The sequence below is a fragment of the Mustela putorius genome, unplaced genomic scaffold (genome assembly GCF_011764305.1).
Source record: "Mustela putorius furo isolate JIRA1106 unplaced genomic scaffold, ASM1176430v1.1 tig00003853_pilon_pilon_pilon, whole genome shotgun sequence".
Classification (NCBI taxonomy): Eukaryota; Metazoa; Chordata; class Mammalia; order Carnivora; family Mustelidae; genus Mustela; species Mustela putorius.
Window position 1 is genome coordinate 35983150 of NW_025422005.1, and position 21302 is coordinate 36004451.

The following is a 21302-nucleotide window of genomic DNA, read 5'->3' on the forward strand; positions in this document are numbered from 1 at the left end:
GATGGGGGTGGGATGGGCATAATGCTTAATCTAACTAATAAGCAGCAGCATAAGCAAAAGGTTGGCGATGGAAATAAGAAAGGGTATGCAGTGGAGGCCAAGGAACTGGGCTAAAAGTAAAAATGAGAATGGGGCAGGCAGGGGGTGGGGTGAGAGGAAAACCTGGCAGGCTCAGTCAGTAAATCAGGTGACTCTTAATCTCAGGGTTGTGAGATTGAACCCCACACTGAGGGTAGAGTTTACTTTAACAAAAAAAAAATAAGAAGAAGAATAGAGGATTAATAATTAAGTTGGAAAACTGGTGCTAAAGATCATGTATGCCTAGTTTAAGAATATGGCTTCTGCTTAAAAGAAATGGATAGCGCTGATTATTTCCTTGTATTATTTCAAAAATTATTTCAAAATAACATTTGAGCAGGATTAACGTGGCTGAAGAATTCTGGATAAATTTATGGGGGAGGAGAAGAAGAAAGTAGAAACCCAGCAACCAGTTAGGAAGTGCTTACTGGTTAAGAACCAAGGCATTAGCAAGACAGACCAGCTCTGCCACTTGCTAGATGTGAGGCACTGAGTAAGTTATTAAACACATCTAAGTCTCAGTTTCCTGTCTGTAAAGTGAGGTAATAATAGTGCCTATTTTATAAAGTTGTCGTGTGGCAAACAGTAATAGTACGTGTAAAAACATTTAACATAGTGCTTGGTCTATACATTCAACAAATGTTAGTAACTATTACCTTCATTATAAATCATTTTAAATGTGTGGGATGAGGAACTAAACAAGGACAATAGAAACTGAAAAGAAAGGATACTTGGAGTGACATTTCCATAGACTCATGAGATGCTGTAATTAGAAGAGGCCCTAAAGAACTCACTCAAAAACAAAAACAAAAGAACTCTTCCAAAAACAAAATGACCCCAGTTTAAATGTCAGGGATGAAGGGGGGAAAAAATGGAGCAAGATAATTCAAAAGGTTTTGACTGCTCAAGAGTATTCCAAGAGGTAGACTTGGGATAACTACATGTTAACAACATGCTGTAAGATATAAGCTACACGGGTGCCTGGGTGGCTCAGTTGTTAACCGATCTGCCTTCTGCTTGGGTCATGATCCCAGAGTCCTGGGATTGAGCCGGGTGTAGGGCTCCCTGTCCCCTCTGCACACCCGCCCCCCCCACCCCCCCGCCGGGCTCCCTGCTCAAAGAAGATATAAGCTACAACTGTGGCTCCTGGCTGGCTCATTCAGAGAAGCATGTGACTCTTGATCTTGGAGATGGGAGATGGAACCCCATGTTGGACAGAGAGATTACTAAAAAAATAAACTCAAAAAAAAAAAAGATATAAGCTACAATGAATTGGGTCCATACCATGTACCAAAGACTGTGTTAGATATTGATGCAGTACATCTAATCCCCAGAACAATTCTGAAAGGCAGAGTATTAAATCAATTTTATAAAAGAGCACTGGCATCCTACTTCTCTATGCAGAAAGAGGTTAAGTCCTAGCCATATAACCTTGGTAATGGTAAGAAGTAAAGCTAGGTTTGGAAGCCTTATCATGTTTCCAAAGCCTGTGTTCTTTCTATTTCACTCACACTGCATCCCCCTTTAATACCAATAAAATTCTATCACATAATTATACTTGTAGTTATTTTTCTACCTACCTTCTTAAATAAACATGTCCAATCTTTTCTATATTCTAAGAAAAATATAAAGGTATTCAGCATGAAAACAAGGAGAATGAATTTTAAAAGCATTATCAAAGGGAGAATTATCATACTTCTAATGAAATATAGCTGAGTATACTCTAAACTATAATATGTTAAATGAAAGCAATGACTAATCTTTTTCAATAAGAAAATGCAAACAAATTTGGCATGGCTTTTACATCATTTGATTATATTAACATTTGTCCCACACTACAATATCATTTTAAAAATGACACTAAGCTCATAAAAGAAATATCTTACCACACACAGGAGAAGCATTTATATAATAACCCATCAAATGTTCAGTTACAGACAAAAATTCAACTACAGTAGAATGCCCAACCTGCTAACAGTAAGGACCACATAGTGGCAGGTGACCTATTTCTTTAGTGTGTTTCTCAGCAAATATTTTCCTCAACCACAGAGCCAGCCAGTGTGCTAGTTCTCTACCAGAATGTTACTTAATCTAAACGATGAAAATACCAAGTATGCCAGAGTAAGCAAGTAAGTTTCCTGAAACAATCTGTTCATCTGTATTCAAAAAAGTCAGAAAATAGTTTCCTAGATTGACCATCAAACTATGTAGTTGCAAACCATGTAACTTCTAGACTAGTAGTTTTCAAAGTGTAGTCCAGAGACCCCTGTATATCCCCAAGAGCCTTTCAGAAGATCCAAGGTATCAAAAAGTTTCATAGTATTACTAAGACATTATTTGCCTTTTGCACTCTCATTCTCTCACATCTGTACAGTGGAGTTTTCCAGTGGTTAAGACCTGTGGTATCTCAAAGAGACTGAATGAGCAGACACGGGATTTTTTTTTTTTTTTTAAGATTTTATTTATTGGGGTGCCTGGGTGGCTCAGTCCTTCAGCATCTACCTTCAGCTCATATTGTGATCCCAGCATCCTGGGATTAAGCCACCTGTCATGTTCCCTGCTCAGCAGGGAGCCTGCTTTTCCCTCTCCAACTCCCCAGTGCTTGTGTTCCCTCTTTAGCTATCTCTCTCTGTTATAAATAAATAAAATCTTTTAAAAATATATTTATTTATTTATTTATTTATTTGAGAGAGGGAACACATGAGTGCAGGCACAGGGTGAAAGGTGAAGGACAGAGAGAGAAGACAACGCCCCCAGTGAGCAGAGTAGGCAGCCCGAAGTGGGACTTCAGCCCAGCACTCCAGATCATGACCTGAGCCAAAGGCAGACTTTTTTTTTTTTTTAAGATTTTATTTATTTATTCGACAGGAAGATAGAGAGAGCGCACAAGTATGCAGGGCGGCAGGCTGAAGGAGAGGAGAAATAGGCTCTCCGCTGAGCTAGATGCAGGGCTTGATCCCAGGACCCTGGCATCATGATCTGAGTCTAAAGCAGACACTTAACCAACTGAGCCACCCAGGCACCCCAGACATGAGAATTTAGACATTTCCTATTAAGCCAGATATTAAAAACTAAAATGCCAGACATTAAAGTTATTTGCAAAAATGTAAAACAATGCCACTCTCGTCATTTGATTCCTTTTTTAAGATTTTATTTATTCATTTGACAGAGAGAGAGATAGCACAAGCAGGGGGAGCAGCAGATGGAGGAAAAGGGTAAGCAGGCTCCCCACTGAGCAAAGAGCCCCACTCAGGGTCCTGTCATCAGGACCCTAGCCTAAGACAGATGACCAATTGACTGATCCACCCAGGCACTCAACTTGTTTCCTTTTAATATAGTTATTTTGGGGGGCACCTGGGTGGCTCAGCGGGTTAAAGCCTCCGCCTTCGGCTCAGGTCATGATCCCAGAGTCCTGGGATTGAGCCCCGTTTAGGGCTCTCTGCTCCACAGGGAACCTGCTTCTTCCCCTCTCTCTCTCTGCCTGCCTCTCTGCCTACTTGTGATCTCTCTCTCTCTCTCTGTCAAATAAATAAAACCTTTAAATATATATATATATAGTTATTTTTTCATTAAAATAAATTATATTAGGGGTGCCTGGATGGCTCAGTTGGTTAAGCAGCCAATTCTTGACTATGGCTCAGGTCCTGATCTAAGGGTCCTGGGATCAAGCTTCTTGTCAGGCTATACACTCAGCAGCAGTCTGCTTGAGGATTCTCTCTCTCCCTCTCCCCCTCCCTACACACACACACACACACACACACACACACTTTCCCTCTCAAATAGATAAATAAATCTTTAAAAAAAAAACGATGCTAACATGTAACATTTTATTATTTTTAAAGGAATTAAATATTTTTAAATTTCTTAACTTTATTCTAATACAGTAAATATTAGTAAATACCTCTTTGAGATCCTCAATTTTTTAGATTATAAAAGGGGTACTCAAACCAAAAAAAAACAATTGAGAACCACTTTTCTAGACCTTCCTATATTTATATTTTGCCAATAAAGACTTTTAGTTTTCTAATTATACTAAGATGTTGCTGCCCTACAATTTCAAAAATTTGTCTTGATAAGAAAATTGTTGGGGCGCCTACGTGGCTCAGTTGTTGGGATTCCAGGATCAGGATTTGGCTCAGGTCAGGATTCCATGATCCTGGGATTGAGCCCCACATCAGGCTCCCTGCTTGGCAGGAAGCCTACTTCTCCCTCTCCTACTTCCCCTGCTTCCCCTTCTCACTGTGTCTCTCTGTCAAATAAATAAAATCTTAAAAAAAAGAAAAGAAAATTGTCTATAGGTAATCTTTAAAAGTTAATGGATTATAAATTATAAAAAGAAATTATAAATTTATAATTTATAAAAATTATATTATAAAAAGAAATCACCTGTATCTTCCCAAAATAAAAACAACAATAACGTCAAAACTAAAAGTGCTAGCTTACAGACAACTAATCTATAAGCTTTGGGCATGAGTTTATCATCAGCTGTATATCTGTAATCCTCCACGAGCTCCTATACAAGAGATTGGGCTCTTTGAGAGGCCTACCCAGCAACTGTTCTGTTATGGAATAATCCTGATTCTATAATCACAAGAGGACTAACCAAGATGCTCAAAAGCAATTCTCTGTACCACACTCTTAACATTTCCAAAATAAAAACTTTTGTTTCATCTAAACTGTTCACTATTTCTACTGCTTCTGGGAAATACATAAAGATTAAGACATCAGACTTCCATTTGGATCCAATCCTTACATTGTCAGTGAATTACAGTAGATACAGCAGTCCATGCAGTAATTAGAAACCTTTGGGATGCATGGTAATGGTAGTTTTTTAAAAAACAGGCTGGAGGGAAACACCTTTGGAAAACAGTTTTTGAGGCCACTGGAAGCAATAATAGGTAACGATTATGCATTTATGGTTCAGTCTTAAATATAAATGAAAATCATATTTTTAAACTGTAATACTAATATTACAGTAAAAAGCCTTAAGTCAACAACTGTCTAATTCAAGTTATTTAACTCAAGGCTATTGCAATAGCCAAGGAATGGGATGACCAAGGACAGTAAGTAGAAAAGCACTTAGAGGTTAGGAAGAAATGGTGCTCCTTAGATATTTATTAATTCAACACAAATCTATTAAATTCCCTACTGTTTGCAATACCTTGAGCAAGATAAGAAGCTCATAACTTGATGGGAAGATAATTCCATGGGGTGGATAGTATACATAAAAACAGAATCTACTTCATAGAATGAAAAGGAGTTCTGAGAAGTGCTAGAAGAGAAAAGGAAAAGAAAGGAAGTATGTCTTCTAATATCAGGGATCAGGAAATATATATCCTAGCAAAGAAGGCATCTAACGTAGATCTTAAACATGTAAGATTTCAACAAGTGAAAAGCATCCCTGGAAGAGGAAAAAGCAGACATTCAAGAAACAGCAAATATAAAATAGCTTTCCACAGAACCTGTGATGGACTCTAGTAAGAAACTAGACTGGAAAACTTGGTTGGAAACAAACAAACAACAACAACAAAAAAAAAAAAAACAGGGACTTAAATGACAAGCAATCTGGGACTCTTTTTAATAGGCAAAGGAAAGGCACTGGAAGGTTTTCAAAGTCACTGGGAGATTTACCACTGGAAGGCAAATCCTCAGACGGTACTTGAATAATACTGTGGACTGAACAAAGTAGAAACAAGAACAGTAAGAACAGTCTATCAAAGCAGTCCAGTCAGGAAATAAGAGCTTGAGCTGGGATAGAAGATAGGAAGAAGACAGATACAAGACATGCTGCAATGCAACCTCTTCACTAATAATTTACTTAGTTTTAAGTGTTTCAAAACCTTAATTTGTCACACAAAACAAGACTGGCATCACATTATTTCCATTAAAACCCATTCCCATCACAGGCAATATTCCAGCATACTCAAGTGTGCTTCCTTTATTAAAAGCTGTTAGGTATAACTAACCATAATCTACACTAAGACTACAAAATGCGTAATAAAGAGCGGCATATGCATTCTTCCAATACTCTGAATAGAATCTCAGTATGCAAAATTTCATCCAAGGATGAGCATTTTAAACTCAGAAGTTTATTTCTATGTAAATGCACAACGTTTGGATCAGAATTTTCTATACAACCTTATAAGACCCACATCACTACATAATTATAACAGTCAACTTTTTTTTTTAAACCACTTTTGGACAACTCAACTGAACTTGGCCAATATTTTTCCACTGGGCCCAAATTTTTCAAACATTAGTTCCTTCTTCATTTTCTCCCCTCCTCCCTATTCACCTCTCCGCCCAACAAATTCCCTTTGTATGTCTGCAAGGCAAGATACTATGATATAGGGATTCTGAGGCAGTTTGAATATATAATTCTTATAATAAAAACCTAGAATTATTAACTTTACTTTTTACAGGAGAAATCAATGATGTATTAAATTTTCATTTACATGAATGACAAATGCATCTAATAGAAATGATGCTTTACCGTTAGGGGGAAACAAAGGGGGAAATACACACAATAGATGGGTGGCAAATCTTACAAACTTTGCAAAACACTGAAAAGCTGCATCTGGATTGCAGTCACAATGACAAAAGCAAATAAAGAAAGCTCCAAAATGAAGGGAAAGAGAAAAATTCTAAATTATCATAAAGAGTAAAAAAGGCTGATTTAATAGGAGTTTTTAATATAGCATCATTTAACACTCTAACTGGAAAAAAAAAAAAGCCAAAAGATAATTTACAGCTCACAAGGACACAAATAATTTCTATAAACATTCTACAAAACAGTTATACTTCATTGTACTTGCATGGGCTCCAATCCTTTCAAAGGTTTCCAAAAATACATAGTCTTATAATAATTGAGGTTCCCCAATGACACACAATTTATTTTGTAAGCTTAACTGCAACACATTTTTAAGACATAACCAATTCATCCTCAACAAAAATAAGGAGTCACAAAGGCCCTCTACTTATTCCAAATCATTACGTAAAGCACTATCTGTAACTGCAAAAAAGGGTTTGAAAATTTGACAGCTAATAATCATAAAATGAGGTTAGAATTTAAAGAAAAACAATTACCCAACTTTTCCATTTTCCCTTCCTTTTCCTTTCTTACCAGATACACAAAATGTCTGTAAGGGTCTCAAACAAAGCTCTGAAGTAAAAATACAGTATATGTATACTTTACATTATGTGTATTCGAACCTATCACATATATGTACACATGACATAGATTCACACAAAAAGGATTCCTCCTTTTTTTAGTCTAAGAATTGAAGTTATATTAAACCCTATCCCATAAATTAAGTGAAATCACCATAAATTAACGAGTAATAAAATACTGCACGTAGATCTGTCTGAGAGACTATATACTGAGAAGAAAAACCTCAGACTAAGACCATGACTGAATAAAAACGCCAATCCCTGAAAATTACTAACCGGCATTTGGTTTCTGTAAGAGAAAAAAGGGGTCTTAAAATGAATAATCATTTAGGCAACCCAGTTTCAGAAGTTAACGAAGGTAAAACACAAGGAACCAAATAAGACAAACGTATGAAATGACAAGCTTTAAAGAATTCCCCCAAAGGAAAAGGCTTGAGTTCAAGGCTCGGGTATAAAGCATCCTTTGCAGGTAGAAGAATCTTTAATTGAAAAAAAGGGGGGAGGGGGGCACAACAAAAACCTGAACGACACAAAGTGAAAGAAACGGGTCTTTCCTCCCACCCCCACTCCAGCCCCCACCCCCACCATCGCAGGACAATAGGATCAGGGTCCTAACTGCAAACTTTAAACGGATAAACCAGAAGCAGTTTTACTGCAGCTCTAACTGCAAATCTGCCCCTCATCCCAAACCTAGCGCTCCCAGGAACACTTCTGCCCTGAAAACACCACCAAGGTCTAGTTATATACAAATCAGACCCATCACAAGATTCTTTTTCTCTCCCCAAGTACCTGGAGGATCCATTTCAATATAAAATATCAGTTCTGTCGAATAGGGCATCATCACCTCCCTCCAGTCTGCGTCATCGCGGTCCATACTCCACACCGTATTGTACATCGCGCTGTCAGGGGCAGGTCGTCAGGAAATATATAGAAAGCATATATATTTTTTATCTGATATTTAAAAATCTAAAAATATAGATCTGTAAAGTCCCACACGGATATATACTTCTGGGTTTCCAACGGCCGGTACAAGTCCAGCCAACTACCAGGACGATGGGGGTCCTCCCCCGTCTCCTCTTACAGCACCCAGCAAAATGCCCCCCGAACTTTAAGTCTACGGGCTTTTTCTCCTCAGAGAGGTACAGGGAGGCTTGGGGCGGGGGGGGGGGGTGAAGGCAGAGGGCTGAGATGTTAAAAAGCAGCTTCCCAAAAATCCCTTCCACACAGTCGCTCTCCAAAGAGAAAAGCTCCCACTGCCTCCAAATCTTTCCTCGGCAGCCACTTTTGTGTCCTTCGAGGGAGGGAGAATGAAGAGGGGGAGATAAAAAGAACGCGCTGGGAGAAAGGTGAGGAAGTGACAAAGGCAGGCATAAAAAGGGGGGTGGGTGTTGCATTCAAGTTTCGGGGTCCCACTGGTCTGCAGAGAGCGATCCCCTCAGGGGCTGGGACTCGGGCTCCGTTCCAGTCAAGCTCGGAACCGAAGCTGCTGTAGCCTCGAGATGGGGGCCCGTCGGAAAGTCCAGTTAGCTCTGCCCGGCTGGGCGCTCCCGCCGGGCAGTAAGTAAACCCGCCAGTGCCGGCTCCCCTCACGCTCTGCCCTGACTCCAGCCACTAGAGTTTCATTTTAACAGCGCGGAGAGGGACACCCTCCCCCGCCTCACGCTCCCCCGCTGAGGTACCACCCAACAGCACCGGGCAGGGGGGGAAGGCGACATCACTACTGCTCCTTCCCCTCTATACAGACTCGATTCGATTAAAGGGGGATTCTGTCAGGTGCCTGTGCAAGAGTTCCGAAAGCCGTCCTCCACTTCGGCTTTCAACTCTCCCCAACGCTCTCTGCGTTTCGACTTCTTAATCATTCATCCTCTCTCCCCCCAGCCTCAATCAGAATGGTACAGTCCGGGCGCTGGCCGCTCGCCAGGAGTCAGTGCCGGGAGCACGCGAGCCAGGAGGGGAGGGAGAGGAGAGAGGGAAGAAGGGGGGGTAGAAAGAGAGGATAAGGTGAGTGGTGATTGGCTGAGCTGGGTTGCCGGAGCCCGGAGCCTGCGTCTTTTGTCTGCCTTCCTCCAGCAAAGGAGCGGGAGACGGCTGCGCGCCCCAAGCGGACCAATCAGGAGCCAGCCGGCCTTGGCCGGCAAGGCGGCGATTGGTCAGAGCCCAGTTACTAAGCGGGACAAAGGCAGAGGGGGAAAAGAAAAGAAGAGGAAAAAAAAAAGAAAGAAAGAAAGAAAGCGCAAACGGCGGTTACTGACAGGCTGGGCGAGCGCTCAGGGGCTCATGCTGCCCGGAGACAGGCGGGGCTCCCGCTGAGGCTCAGTCGGGCCGGACGAGTGGGGGTTTGGGCGGGGGGGGGGGGGACGAGCTTGCGCTAGACACCTCTGCCCGGAGACGCTGCGGGGGAGGGGAGCGGACTGAGAGGGGCGCGTGCTGTCACTTGGCGGGACGTGCGCTCCTCTGGTCCTTAGGAAGTAAGTCCCCGGGCAGGGTCCCTCCCCACAGACCTCTTTACTGGGCTGGGACAGCCCCCATCCCCCGCAATAAGTTGTCAAATAAAGAAAAGATCCCTAAACTCACTTGCAGGACCATTACCCCTCGGTGAGAGGAGATGCCCATGGCGCCCGGTAGCCTTCCCAGGCCGCTACCACAACCCAATCCCGGCTTCTTCCTTTGAGTAGTTAGGCTTTTCTTAAGAAGGCATTTCGCAGTTTCTCTGCGCTTCCCACCCAAGGACTTTCAAACCCAGAGGTAACTCCCCACACCTGAAATAAATAGGGAGCTGCAGCAGGCCCCTCAGCTCGATTTCTCACGCCAGAAAACATGCCTTGAAATTACAGTGCGTGTGTGATTTGAGATAAATCACAGGTGTTAGAATCCCCAGCCAAAAGGGCCCTATTCTGTTTGCCTGACAGACCACCTTCGTATACACCCAGTCCCTTCCTCAAGCTTAAAACTGTGATGGGCTTCACTATGAAAATGCTGAATATTACCATGCATTTCAGAAACAGCTAATTAACTTGCTGGGGAACACTGAATAGCCAAAAGCAGATTTTTGTCTTCCAAAGGTTATGCCTGGAATTGCCATCCTGCATACCCTACAATACAGTCTAGGGAGGCCAAAAACTGTTCCATTTCCTCTTTACACAGGAGCAACAAAGCCCATTGTGTTTGGGTTGACAACCTGATTTAAGCCCTAGTGAAACCTCCTACCCTGAGTGGCTCTACTTTATTGATTCCTTCCTGTGGAAGAGTTGCCACGTTTCACCCTCTACCTCCTAAAGTGAGCCTGCCTTCCTTAAAGGTGTGCTAAGTTGAGACAGTTCCTGGGAGCCAGCAGTCAAAATGTGTATGGTCTCTGTGTAGAGTCTTGAATTAAAAAGGGCCAGTAAGAGTAAGTGGACAGGTTTGAACTGAGGAAATACATCAGGATTCTTGCATGCTTTCTTTTTTTTCTTTTTCTTTTTTTTTTTTTTTTTTTTTTTTTTTTTACATTTCTGAAATCCAAACCTGATTCAAAAGCCAGATCAAGGGGCGCCTGGGTGGCTCAGTGGGTTAAGCCGCTGCCTTCGGCTCAGGTCATGATCTCAGGGTCCTGGGATCGAGTCCCGCATCGGGCTCTCTGCTCAGCAGAGAGCCTGCTTCCCTCTCTCTCTCTCTGCCTGCCTCTCCGACTACTTGTGATTTCTCTCTGTCAAATAAATAAATAAAATCTTTAAAAAAAAAAAAAAAAAAAAAGCCAGATCAACTTTGGGATAGGGCATGTTGCTAATTTGAATGTCCTGAGCCCTTTCTCTAGGTAGGAGATGCTGGAAGATCAACTCTAATTTGTGGATGGCTTCCCAGCAGTCTCTTAACTTCACCATATCTGGGAGCCAGAAGTACTCACATGTGATAACTCGAAAGGCAGAACAATCAGTCAAGGGCAAGTTGGTTTATTTTTGTTCACGGGTGTCCCTGTGCATTCCCAAACAAAATGAAGGTGAAGAGAGGAAGTGTGGAAAAGATAATGGCTTTCAGATTTCCACAGCAGCTTTTGCCTGGACCACTTTACATCATTTAGTGGTGGGGTTTCAATTTTTAAAATGCAGAGCAATCACCCAGCCTTTCCCAAACCTAAGACTTGGAGAAATACAGTGAAGAAGCAGCACAGTATATAGTCTGATCCTCAACACTGGCACTTGGGGTAAAGCTTGAGTCAATCCTGCCACCTAAAATTATATGATCCAACTATCCAACAAGTAAAGCTTTGAACAGGAGACCTCCAAAAAATAACAGTGATGCAAAAGGCAACGATAAATCAAGGGGAAGCACATTTCCTTTGAATGGGTCTGGAACCACTGCCCTGCTATGGTGGGAAGCACCTGTCATATGATGCTGGCCTTACTTTCCTTCAGTTGGGAAATAAAAGTGAGGTTGTGACTGCATGTCATCAAACCACCTCAGGCTCTTTGGCAAAGGCAGAGAATGTTAGCTCTGGTGTCCTGGACCATTTCCATCCTGGAGAATTATATTTGGCCTGGGTGTGGATTAAATTCAGCTCTAAGAGCTCAAACTCCTGGGTCACAACCTGCTACTTTGGAATTTTTTTTCCTCTTTGCCTCCTTCCTTTCTTTTTTAAATTTTTTAAAAAATATTTGTTTAGGGGTGCTGGGTGGCTCAGTCAGTTAACTGTCTGCCATCCGTTCAATTCATCATCCTGGGATCTTGGGATCAAGCCCCATACATCAAGCTCCCCATGCTCAGTAGAGAGCCCGCTTCTCTCCCTCCCTCTGCTGCTCTCCCTGCTTGTGCTCTTGCTCTCTCTCTCTCTCTCTCTGTCAAATAAATAATAAACAAACAATTTTTAAAAATATTTATTTATTTACTTTATTTAAGGTGGGGATGCAGGCAAAGGGAGGGAGAGAATCTCAAGCAGACTCCCCACTAAGCACAGAGCCCAACACAGGGCTAGATCCCACAACCCTGAGATCATGACCTGAGTGGAAATCAAGAGTCAGACTCGCCTAACCCAACTGAGCCACCCAGGTGCCACTCTTTTTAATTTAAAGTAATTTTAGGTAAGTCAAAAATCTGTCTGCCTTTATTTATCTGTGAATAAGAGATTGTCTTCAGATTTATGCAAGCTTCTTAGCTTACTGTGAAACACTGAAAAAAATTTTTTAAATGCCACTTAAGTATTTAGAATTAATAGTACCTTTCTATAACTCCAAATGAATAAGGTGTCCTTCACTTTTCACCCTGATATGGTCTTGCTATCAAACTGTTCAAATATGCTCCAATTCCCCCTCTTTTTTTCAGAGATGGATGAAATTTTTCTCCTGTGCACTGAATATAGGGTATGATCTCAGAGCTCTCTGTGCCAGCAGAATCAGCCTGGAACTCAGCCAAAAGTTCTTCGTGATTAAAGGTGCCATCTGAGCACACAATATTTTTTAAAAGCCTTGCAAAATGGAAACACACTTTTATTATTTTTTTAAGGTCACTAGCTTTAATGCCAGAATTGACTTTGGCCTTTGGGGAAGAATCACTGGCCTCAATCCCTCTCCACCCCCCCTCATCATCTTTCTTGACCAAATATCTTATGATAAGGCCAAGTCCAGCAGCTAAATAAACTCAGTAAACGGTATTCCAAGAAAACTCTACAAATCATCAGTTGCAAATTTGAGGACCTCCTCAGCCATATGCCTTGTAGGTTGGGCACATATTAAGTTTTGACATAAAAGTTTCCCTTTACTTTTGTAAAAAGTAAAAAGACCAATGTAAAAAGACCAGAGCTAGTGGATCTTCCAGAAAGACCTCTCACCTGGGAATGGATAGTCATCTCTTGAGATAGTAATGTCTAAAATCATGATTTTCCTTTTTTATCAGAGTGGTATTCCTTTTACCTACATTTGCAATGTTTTCTCTCTCTTGCACATCTTTCTTAAAACTTGAAAAACTATGTGATGGGGATTAGGGAGTACATTTCTTGTGATGAGCACCAGGAGTGGTATATAAGTGTTGAATCACTAAATTGTACACCTGAAATTCATAATATGTGGTATGTCAACTAACTGGAATTTAAATAAAAAAAAAATTTTTAAAGGAAAGAAAAAAGAAACTATGATAGTGTTAATAATATCAGCCCAAGGCACTGAAAAATTATAAACATTGAATGAATGAGTGGTCTTCATAGAAGTGGCATTCCTCCAAATGCTGCTAAACTCCTGGGTTTAGGGGACACCATTTAAGGGCTTCCTCAGACCCCTCAGCACATGATATCTCTCTTCCCTGCCTTACTCTCCCCACTTTCAGTCCTCCTTCAGCTTTAGGGTATCACAAGAAAGCAGGAGTCTCTCTCTCTCTAGCTTAACATACTCCTCTCTTTTTGTTGTCTGCCCTTCCAGCAACACAGGGGCCACCTGGATGGTACCAATGCGGCTGCTGCAAACTTCCCCTCCATCAAGGCAACAGCTTTCAGCTCAGCTCTCACCAGGAGAGAGAGAGCAAATGAGATCCAAACGACAGGAACAATAGTCTAGGCTGTTTGACAAGGGCAGGGCACAAACAGGGCAGGCAGCTGGTAAGCTCTGTTACCTCATTTAATCTCCATAACCCTGAGGACGAGGGTTGTATTTTTATTCTCATTTTACAGATGAAGAAATTGAGACCCAGAGCAGTGAGGGGACATGTTCAAAGTCACTCAGCCACTTGGTAGCAGAGCCAGGATTACATCCCCATGTCCTGACAGCCAGTTCAGTACCTTTTCCACAGCTTCCCTCCCCACTTCATTCAATTAATAAATGTTTATTGATGCTTCCAAACACTGGGGGTACAAAAATGAATAAAACAGAGTGCCTATGGGCACTTAGGTGGCTCAGTTGTTAAGCGGCTGCCTTCCGCTCCTGTCGTGATCTCAGAGTCGTCAGACTTCCATCTAGCTCTCTGCTCGGTGGGAAGCCGGCTTCTCCCTCTCCCATTCCCCCTACTTGTGTTCCCTCTCTCCCTGTGTCTCTCTCTGTCAAATAAATAAATAAAATTAAAAAAGAGAAAAGGCAGAGTGCCTAACGTTGAGTCTGGAGCCCATAGAGGAGGGGCCAACAAAGGAATAAATAATTATAGTAAATTCTATAATAGAGAAATTGACAAAGTTCTGTGTGAGCACCCCAAACAGTGATGATTTCTGCCCACCTGCAGGTGAGTAAAGGCTTCCTAAAGGAGATGACATCTCGGCTGCCCAAACCTATATATGTCTGATTTAAACATACGGTCTGTTTATTTCTGTTTCCCAAATCTGTATGATTAGCTCCAAGCCTGAAAAACTTTCACTGAAAACTGACCCAAAAATCAGGTCAACCAGAGAGTCCCTCATCATCTTTAAACAGATTCTGCAACAACCTCCTTATAATCTCCCTGTCTGGCCCCCTCTGGTCCATACTCCGCAGCGAATGATGATTCTAAATAAAAAACTTCCTTGCTGGGCAACTGGGTTGCTTAGTGGGTTGGTTAAAGCCTTTGCCTTTGGCTCAGGTAAAAAAAAAAAATAAAAAAAAAAAAAACAAGAAAACAAAAAACTTCCTTACATAAACTCTGCCTTAATTCCTTCTACCTTCAGGCTAAATTTAAATCTCAGCTTGGTATTCAAGGCTTTGATGATCTAGCCCCTGCCTACCTCTTCCCATCACTCTCACAGTTTTTTCCTGTTACTCCTAAAACTAGTTTTACTGCAGTCCTCAAAACAGTAGAAATTTCTCCTCAAAAACACACTCCCCTGTTAAATGGCAAACTCCCACTCATATGCCAGCCTCTGCACAGCCCTTGGCACACCATGTTCAAAATGTCTGTTTCTAGGTCTATCTCTTCCCCATGATGAGGGATTTCCTCGTGGGTGGAGACCATGTTCTTGAATCATTAGTGTCCAGGATCAGGCCTGGCACACAGTGGGTAGCCAATGAATGTTCTTTGAGCAAATAAAAGCTGTAAGAAGAAACTAAACTCTCCAAGAAGGTTCTGGGGCAGTCTAAATTCAGGTTACCCTGATAATCCTTTCTGTAAGTCTTCAGCTGATTCCTGTTTATTTAAGAGGACAAAAAAAAAATTTAAAAAATTGTACAGTTTTTGGTTACAGAAATGCAAGGGACAGTGACCCTTCTATCCTGCTGGCTACCTCTGTGGTCTTCATCACAGACATTGAGTTCTGCTGTCCTTCTATTTTATCAGCTGTGAATTGTTTGCGAAATTCCAAGCCGCTTGTAGGAAATTCAGGAAAACTCAGCAGCGAGAAGAGAAGCTGGTTTCATTTTCCAACCCAGCTCATTTCTGAAATGTAACACCATATAGGGTTTTAAAGTATGCTCACTTCCTGTGGTCATTATTTCAATAGTTTGGAACAATTTGCAGTTCGTGCCTCTGTTCTGGAATGTACAATAATTACCCTATTAATTCCATGGGTCTCAAATCTGAACTGTCTTGTTTTCTTGATACAGGGCAAAATCAGTGCAGTTCCTGTTTTGGACATTTTGGTTAAAAAAAAAAAAAAGGCATTATCCCAGCTTCTATGAACAATAAAATTGCAAGCATCCTTTAGAAATATTTTATAAAATCAATATGTTAAAACAAGGCCTCCTGCATCCTCCCTGGATACATTTGTAGGGCCATCATCTTTGAAGTCTGGGGAAATGATGCAACCTCTGGGACTTAAGATCACCATTTGAATAAGAAAAGTACAAGTAGGGGTGCCTGGGTGGCTCAGTGGGTTAAAGCCTCTGCCTTCAGCTCAGGTCATGATCCCAGGGTCCTGGATTTGAGCCCCGCATCAGGCTCTCTGCTGGGCAGGGAGCCTGCTTCCCCACCCCCCACCCCCGCGCCCCCTCTCTGCCTGCCTCTCTGCCTACTTGTGATCTCTGTCTGTCAAATAAATAAATAAAATCTTAAAAAAAAGAAAAGAAAAGAAAACTACAAGTATAGAACATGAAAGGCCTGGTCATTTATATCTTCAGCTCTGGGAATTTGAAAAATGATACACTCACAGTGACTTTTTTTAATTCAAGAGTAGGGACTACCTTGTGTTCTGCTCATCTTGTGCTTCTTGCAAAAGCAGCACTCAGTGAAAATCACTATTATTCCCTTTGGATCCTGTTTCTCCCCTCTTAGTACCAATGTGTGAAATTCCTTGTTTGTTTAAGCAGGCTCCAACTTGATACTGTTACTTGCAACCCAAGCATCCTAACTAAGGTCACTACATTTGCCCTCTGAACTACTGCTCAATTTTCTCACTCTTTCCCCAAAGGGCCCGTAGTAGTGCCTGAGAGGGCTTCCCCAAGAACCCTAATGCTTACTGTGTGGGCCACAAACAGGAAAACAGCTTTTTCACAGGTTCTCCCTGCAGTGGTAAATTATTTTGATCAGTCACTGTAACTTTCCTCTCCCTCTTTTAGGCTATACATTATACCTCCCATTAGCTATTTTGAGTTTAATGGGCAGCCCCAAATCCTAAAACAGCATTTTATCTCATTCTTGCATCTTCTAGCACCACACTCAACCTCATATTAGAGTTTATGGGCCTTCCTTCCCATCTGATTTGGGAGTCCTCCAAAATAGGAAGGGTGTTCAAATGCTAGGCAGCCAAAAATGTCAAATATTCTATATAACCCCATTAATCAGGACTTGAAGCATCTCCTTTGGAGGATGTTCTGGTCCTCTCCCTTGGGAAACTTAGAGCATTTTCTCTGGGGACAACCCCCATAAACATACGCTTGGCTTGGGTCCTGCCAATCACTCCTCTCCCCAACTCCACATTCATAGTTAGGGTAGTAATGATTTGCCCTGGACCATACAGTCAAATGTCACCATAAGCATGGTATCTAAGGCTTCCTGCTAGACCTGCCTCAGCGCCTGACTCTCAAAGGCCTATGAGTATATGAGTGAAGAGAAATCACCAGCATGCTCACAGACCTACAGCACACAGTTACAAGAAGTAATCAGCCTAGCACTGGGAAACATGAGCCCCTGAAGTGTAGTCTAGTACCTGACACACCTGATCTGTCTCAGAACTTACCTGTGACTTCCCTCTTTTGATCCAGGAAAGCTTTTTTATTTTTTTTTTAAGATTTTTTCTTTATTTATCTGACAGAGATCACAAGTAGGCAGAGAGGCAGGCAGAGAGAGAGGAGGAAGCAGGCTCCCTGCAGCGCAGAGAGCCCGATGCGGGGCTTGATCCCAGGACCCTGGGATCATTACCTGAGCCGAAGGCAAAGGCTTAACCCACTGAGCCACCCAGGTGCCCCCAGGAAAGCTTTTTTTAATAGTGTTGCTCCTCACTATTGGACAAAGTAATTTGGCACCCCTGGAAGCAAAGTTAACAAAAAATATAAACTTTTCCTCTTCTTTCCTCTTCTTTATTTTTCTAACATAGTCCCTACTCTGATACCCTCAAAAATATTATCAGGGCAGGTGGACAATAACTAGGACAAGCCTGAACTAAATAGATCATCAAGGTTACCAAGGCCATGAACTCCAGAAAGGGGTCGAGGGAGTGAGGGAATTGACTTCCTTCTGAATTTTTTTTTTAAGATTTTATTTATTTATTTGACAGACAGAGATCACAAGTAGGCAGAGAAGCAGGCAGAGAAAGAGGTGGAAGCAGGCTCCCTGCTGAGCAGAGAGCCCGATGCTGATCTCGATCCCAGCACCCTGAGCCACCCAGGTGCCCCTTCCTTCTGAATTTTAAGCTAATTTCTGAATTGGTTTTCTGGATCTGTCTTGATAATAACAAGTTAGAAAACAAAAAATGTTTCTAATGTAATCTTAGAAGAGTTGTTCATACCCATAAACATTATGAATATTTCTAGTTTCCCATATTTGATAGGGTGGGACTAGTTATTAACAACAGATATCTTCTCATGACCTGTGTTTAGCCCCTGTGTAATTACATGTCATCACCTTTCATTGAGATCAAATAAAAATACTCAAGTTGTAAAATCTCCCACTTGGTCTAGTATCACCATTATATTAGTGTGACTTTTTAAACTATAAATGACAGAAAACAAACTTAAACCAAATAAAAGGGTGGTCTTACTTGACACACAGCTAAGTAGAGGTGCTCAAACAGTGTTAGCTGGAACCAGATTCATTCTCAGTTCTCCTTCCCTCTGAGGTTTCCCCAGGTGGTGACAAGGATAGTGTCCAGCACCTGCAGGCTACATTCTACCTGCTTAGCAACTCCATCCAGCAGAATGCAAGTTTCTCCACATAACTGCAGAAAAATTCTGGGGGTTGAGTCTTATTGGCTTAGCTTGGGTCACATGATCACCCCTGCACCAATCACTGAGTCCAGCGAGATGGAATGTCCTAATTGTACAGGCCTAGGTCATGTGGCACCCTTGGAAGCAGAGTATGGGATCAGCTGTACCCAAGCTACATAGATTGAGAGTTTGGAAGGGGCAGTTCCTCAGAAACAATCTGGGCAGACAAGAAACAGTTTCACTACTCTTGAAGAGCCATTGTTCATGCTTTTCAAGGTTTTGGAGAATTTACATATGAGTGTATATATATATATATATATGTATATATAATGACTATATAAATATTATATATAAATGAATAAATAAAACACTTCCCGGATAAATTCACATGACCAATCATTTTGTCCAGTAACCCCTGAACAGGAACAGGGGTCCCGAAACCCCCACCCCTTCATATTGTTAAATCTACACAGGACAGATAAAATCCACCCTGTTTATGTCCTCTGCAGTCTAGGGACTTTATAATACCTACTCTAACATCCAGTGCTGGAAACAACCGACTCCATAGGAAGTGGCTAAGCCATCCTGTATAAGGAACACAGTGTGCTGGACTATTTCGGACTGTCTATTCAGAGCCAGGAAATCCACACAATCCCAGATCCTACATAATTTTTTTTTCTTCTCTGTCACAAAAGGGAATCAATGGGATGTGAAACTCAGAGATGGTGCAGTTAATCAGTAGGTCTTCAAAGTGAGCTAAAAAATCACACATCTCAGACAATATAGACTTCCTGCACTGTTTTCTAAAGGGCGTAGGTTTCCAGCTTCAAGCTTATGTTGCTTACCCTAAGCCAGTCACTCCTCATTCTTAGAGAAAATTATTCCTGGTTTTGGTCCTTCCATGACACCTTCTCTTTCCACTTCTGAATTTGGGGAATCCTCTAAATTAAAGCTTTAAGGTAGAAGATTCAAAGTGGAAACAGAGAGGGTGGGAATTTTTAGCTCTTCATTGCCTTGATTTTCCTGTGGCTTCTACTTCTGGATGAGGTGAAAACATCCAGAAGCTCTGTCCCTGCATACTTCTGGTAAATACTCTAGCCTACACTTGATCCCTACTAAGGTGCCTACCTCTCCTGAACACCACCAGGATCAACATATAACTACAGATTTTTCACCTCTTCCCTCATCTCCACAAGACCTGTAGTCTCAGGGCGCCTGGGTGGCTCAGTGGGTTGAGCTGCTGCCTTCGGCTCGGGTCATGATCTCAGGGTCCTGGGATCGAGTCCCACATCGGGCTCTCTGCTCAGCAGGGAGCCTGCTTCCCTTCCTCTCTCTCTGCCTGCCTCTCTGCCTACTTGTGATCTCTCTCTGTCAAATAAATAAATTTTTTAAAAAATCTTTAAAAAAAAAAAAAAGACCTGTAGTCTCACAATCAGGGCTAAAAATCACATCTGACCCACTGAATTTCTGTCATGGAAGGTGACTTGTGTGCTTGCTTCTTGTAAATTCACCATTAAGCAACATTTGGGACCTAATGACTTTCTTGGCTGGCCTTCCTCCTAGGATTCTGCCTCCATAAGACAAAGATGGGACCTTCTGGGAGGCCTGGCCAGGGCCTCCTCTTGTGAGCATTGAAAATAGCTTAAACTCCAGGCCCATCTTCACTTCCTCTTTCCCTGATGTTTTTCAGCTTTAGGGATGTTAGAGCCAGGATTTCTTCTTGGCCAGGAGCTCCCTGACCCCCAACTTCCTCCAGTGTTCTGCCTTTCAGAGCCTCAGAAGTGTCCATCTTCATACCTCTTTCTCTAGACCTATAGGGCCATCATTAGCACTTTCAACTGTCCCATTTAGTCCTCAGGTATAGTTGTCATTGGAGTCTTCGCTGGATAGCAACAATCACGTCAGTAGATTCAATTTCCCTTACTCCAAGACTTGAGCTGCCTCCTCTCCTCCTTTTCTCATGTTACTTTCAACAGTTGGCACAATCTAAAAGACCACTTTGGGTATGGCAGCTGAAAATTTTCCCTAAAGCCCCTTTCTCATGGGGGACCTGATTCATACTGCTTGGATCTTCAGCTCTTATTTCCTCCACCTTCTATAAAAGCATCTCTAGCCTCAATCCAAAAGCAGGTATCTTTTCTCATACTCTCTGATAGAGCAGAGAGAAAAAATCTGTGCAAACCTGTGGTTATAAATCCTGCAGGGGGTGCCTGGATGGCTCATTAAGTTAAGTGTCTGACTCTTGATTTTGGCTGCAGTCATGATCTCAGGGTTGTGAGATCAAGCTCCATGTCAAGCCCTACATCCAGCCTTTCATTGAGCCCTGCATTGGGCTCCATGCTTGGCATGGAACCTGCCTAAGATTCTCTCTCTCTCCCTCTGCCCCTCCCCTCTCTCTCTCTCCTTCTCAAATAAGTAGATACATAGATAGTAGATATTAAACCCCCTGAACTACTAATTTGGTCAGAACATTCAGCACTCAGCCAGCTGACACTGAAGCCTTGATAACTTGAATACTTCCTTTGTCCCTCAGAGGTTCTGCTATCACTTCTCCACATCTGGTATCCACCACTCACAGCATCTCAGCAGAGCACTACACAAAGAACACACTTTCCTCATGCCAGGGAGGGTCTTCCTCAAAAATACTCCCAACTTTTGGATCCTCATAAATCTCTATATTAACTGAAAGGCCTTTCCTTTTACCTGCTCCAGTCCCTAAGCCAATAATTCTGGTGGCAGCTGGGGCTCTTTTCATACAGGAGAACTTCTAACCATATCCAAGACAGAAACTCTGTTCCCTGTTATTTCCAAGACCACAGGCTAGTTAACATCTTT

The 21302-nt window shown here is 42.0% G+C and overlaps 1 protein-coding gene across 2 annotated transcripts in view; it reads right to left on the bottom strand.

The window, feature by feature from the left end:
• Nucleotides 1-18451, bottom strand: part of PIK3R3 (phosphoinositide-3-kinase regulatory subunit 3) — a 133265-nt gene extending 114814 nt beyond the window's left edge. The window contains exon 1 of one of the 2 annotated variants that reach the window (XM_004740410.3): nt 18302-18451. Coding sequence is in view for 1 of the 2 variants with exons in the window: in XM_013044306.2 (XP_012899760.1) it covers nt 8038-8143 (106 nt within the window). In the remaining variant the exon portion in view is untranslated. Of the gene's footprint in view, nt 1-8037; nt 8878-18301 lie in introns of those variants that run through there. The other variant, XM_013044306.2, reaches the window with a different exon arrangement.
• Between the last annotated feature and the right edge of the window lie 2851 nt (nt 18452-21302).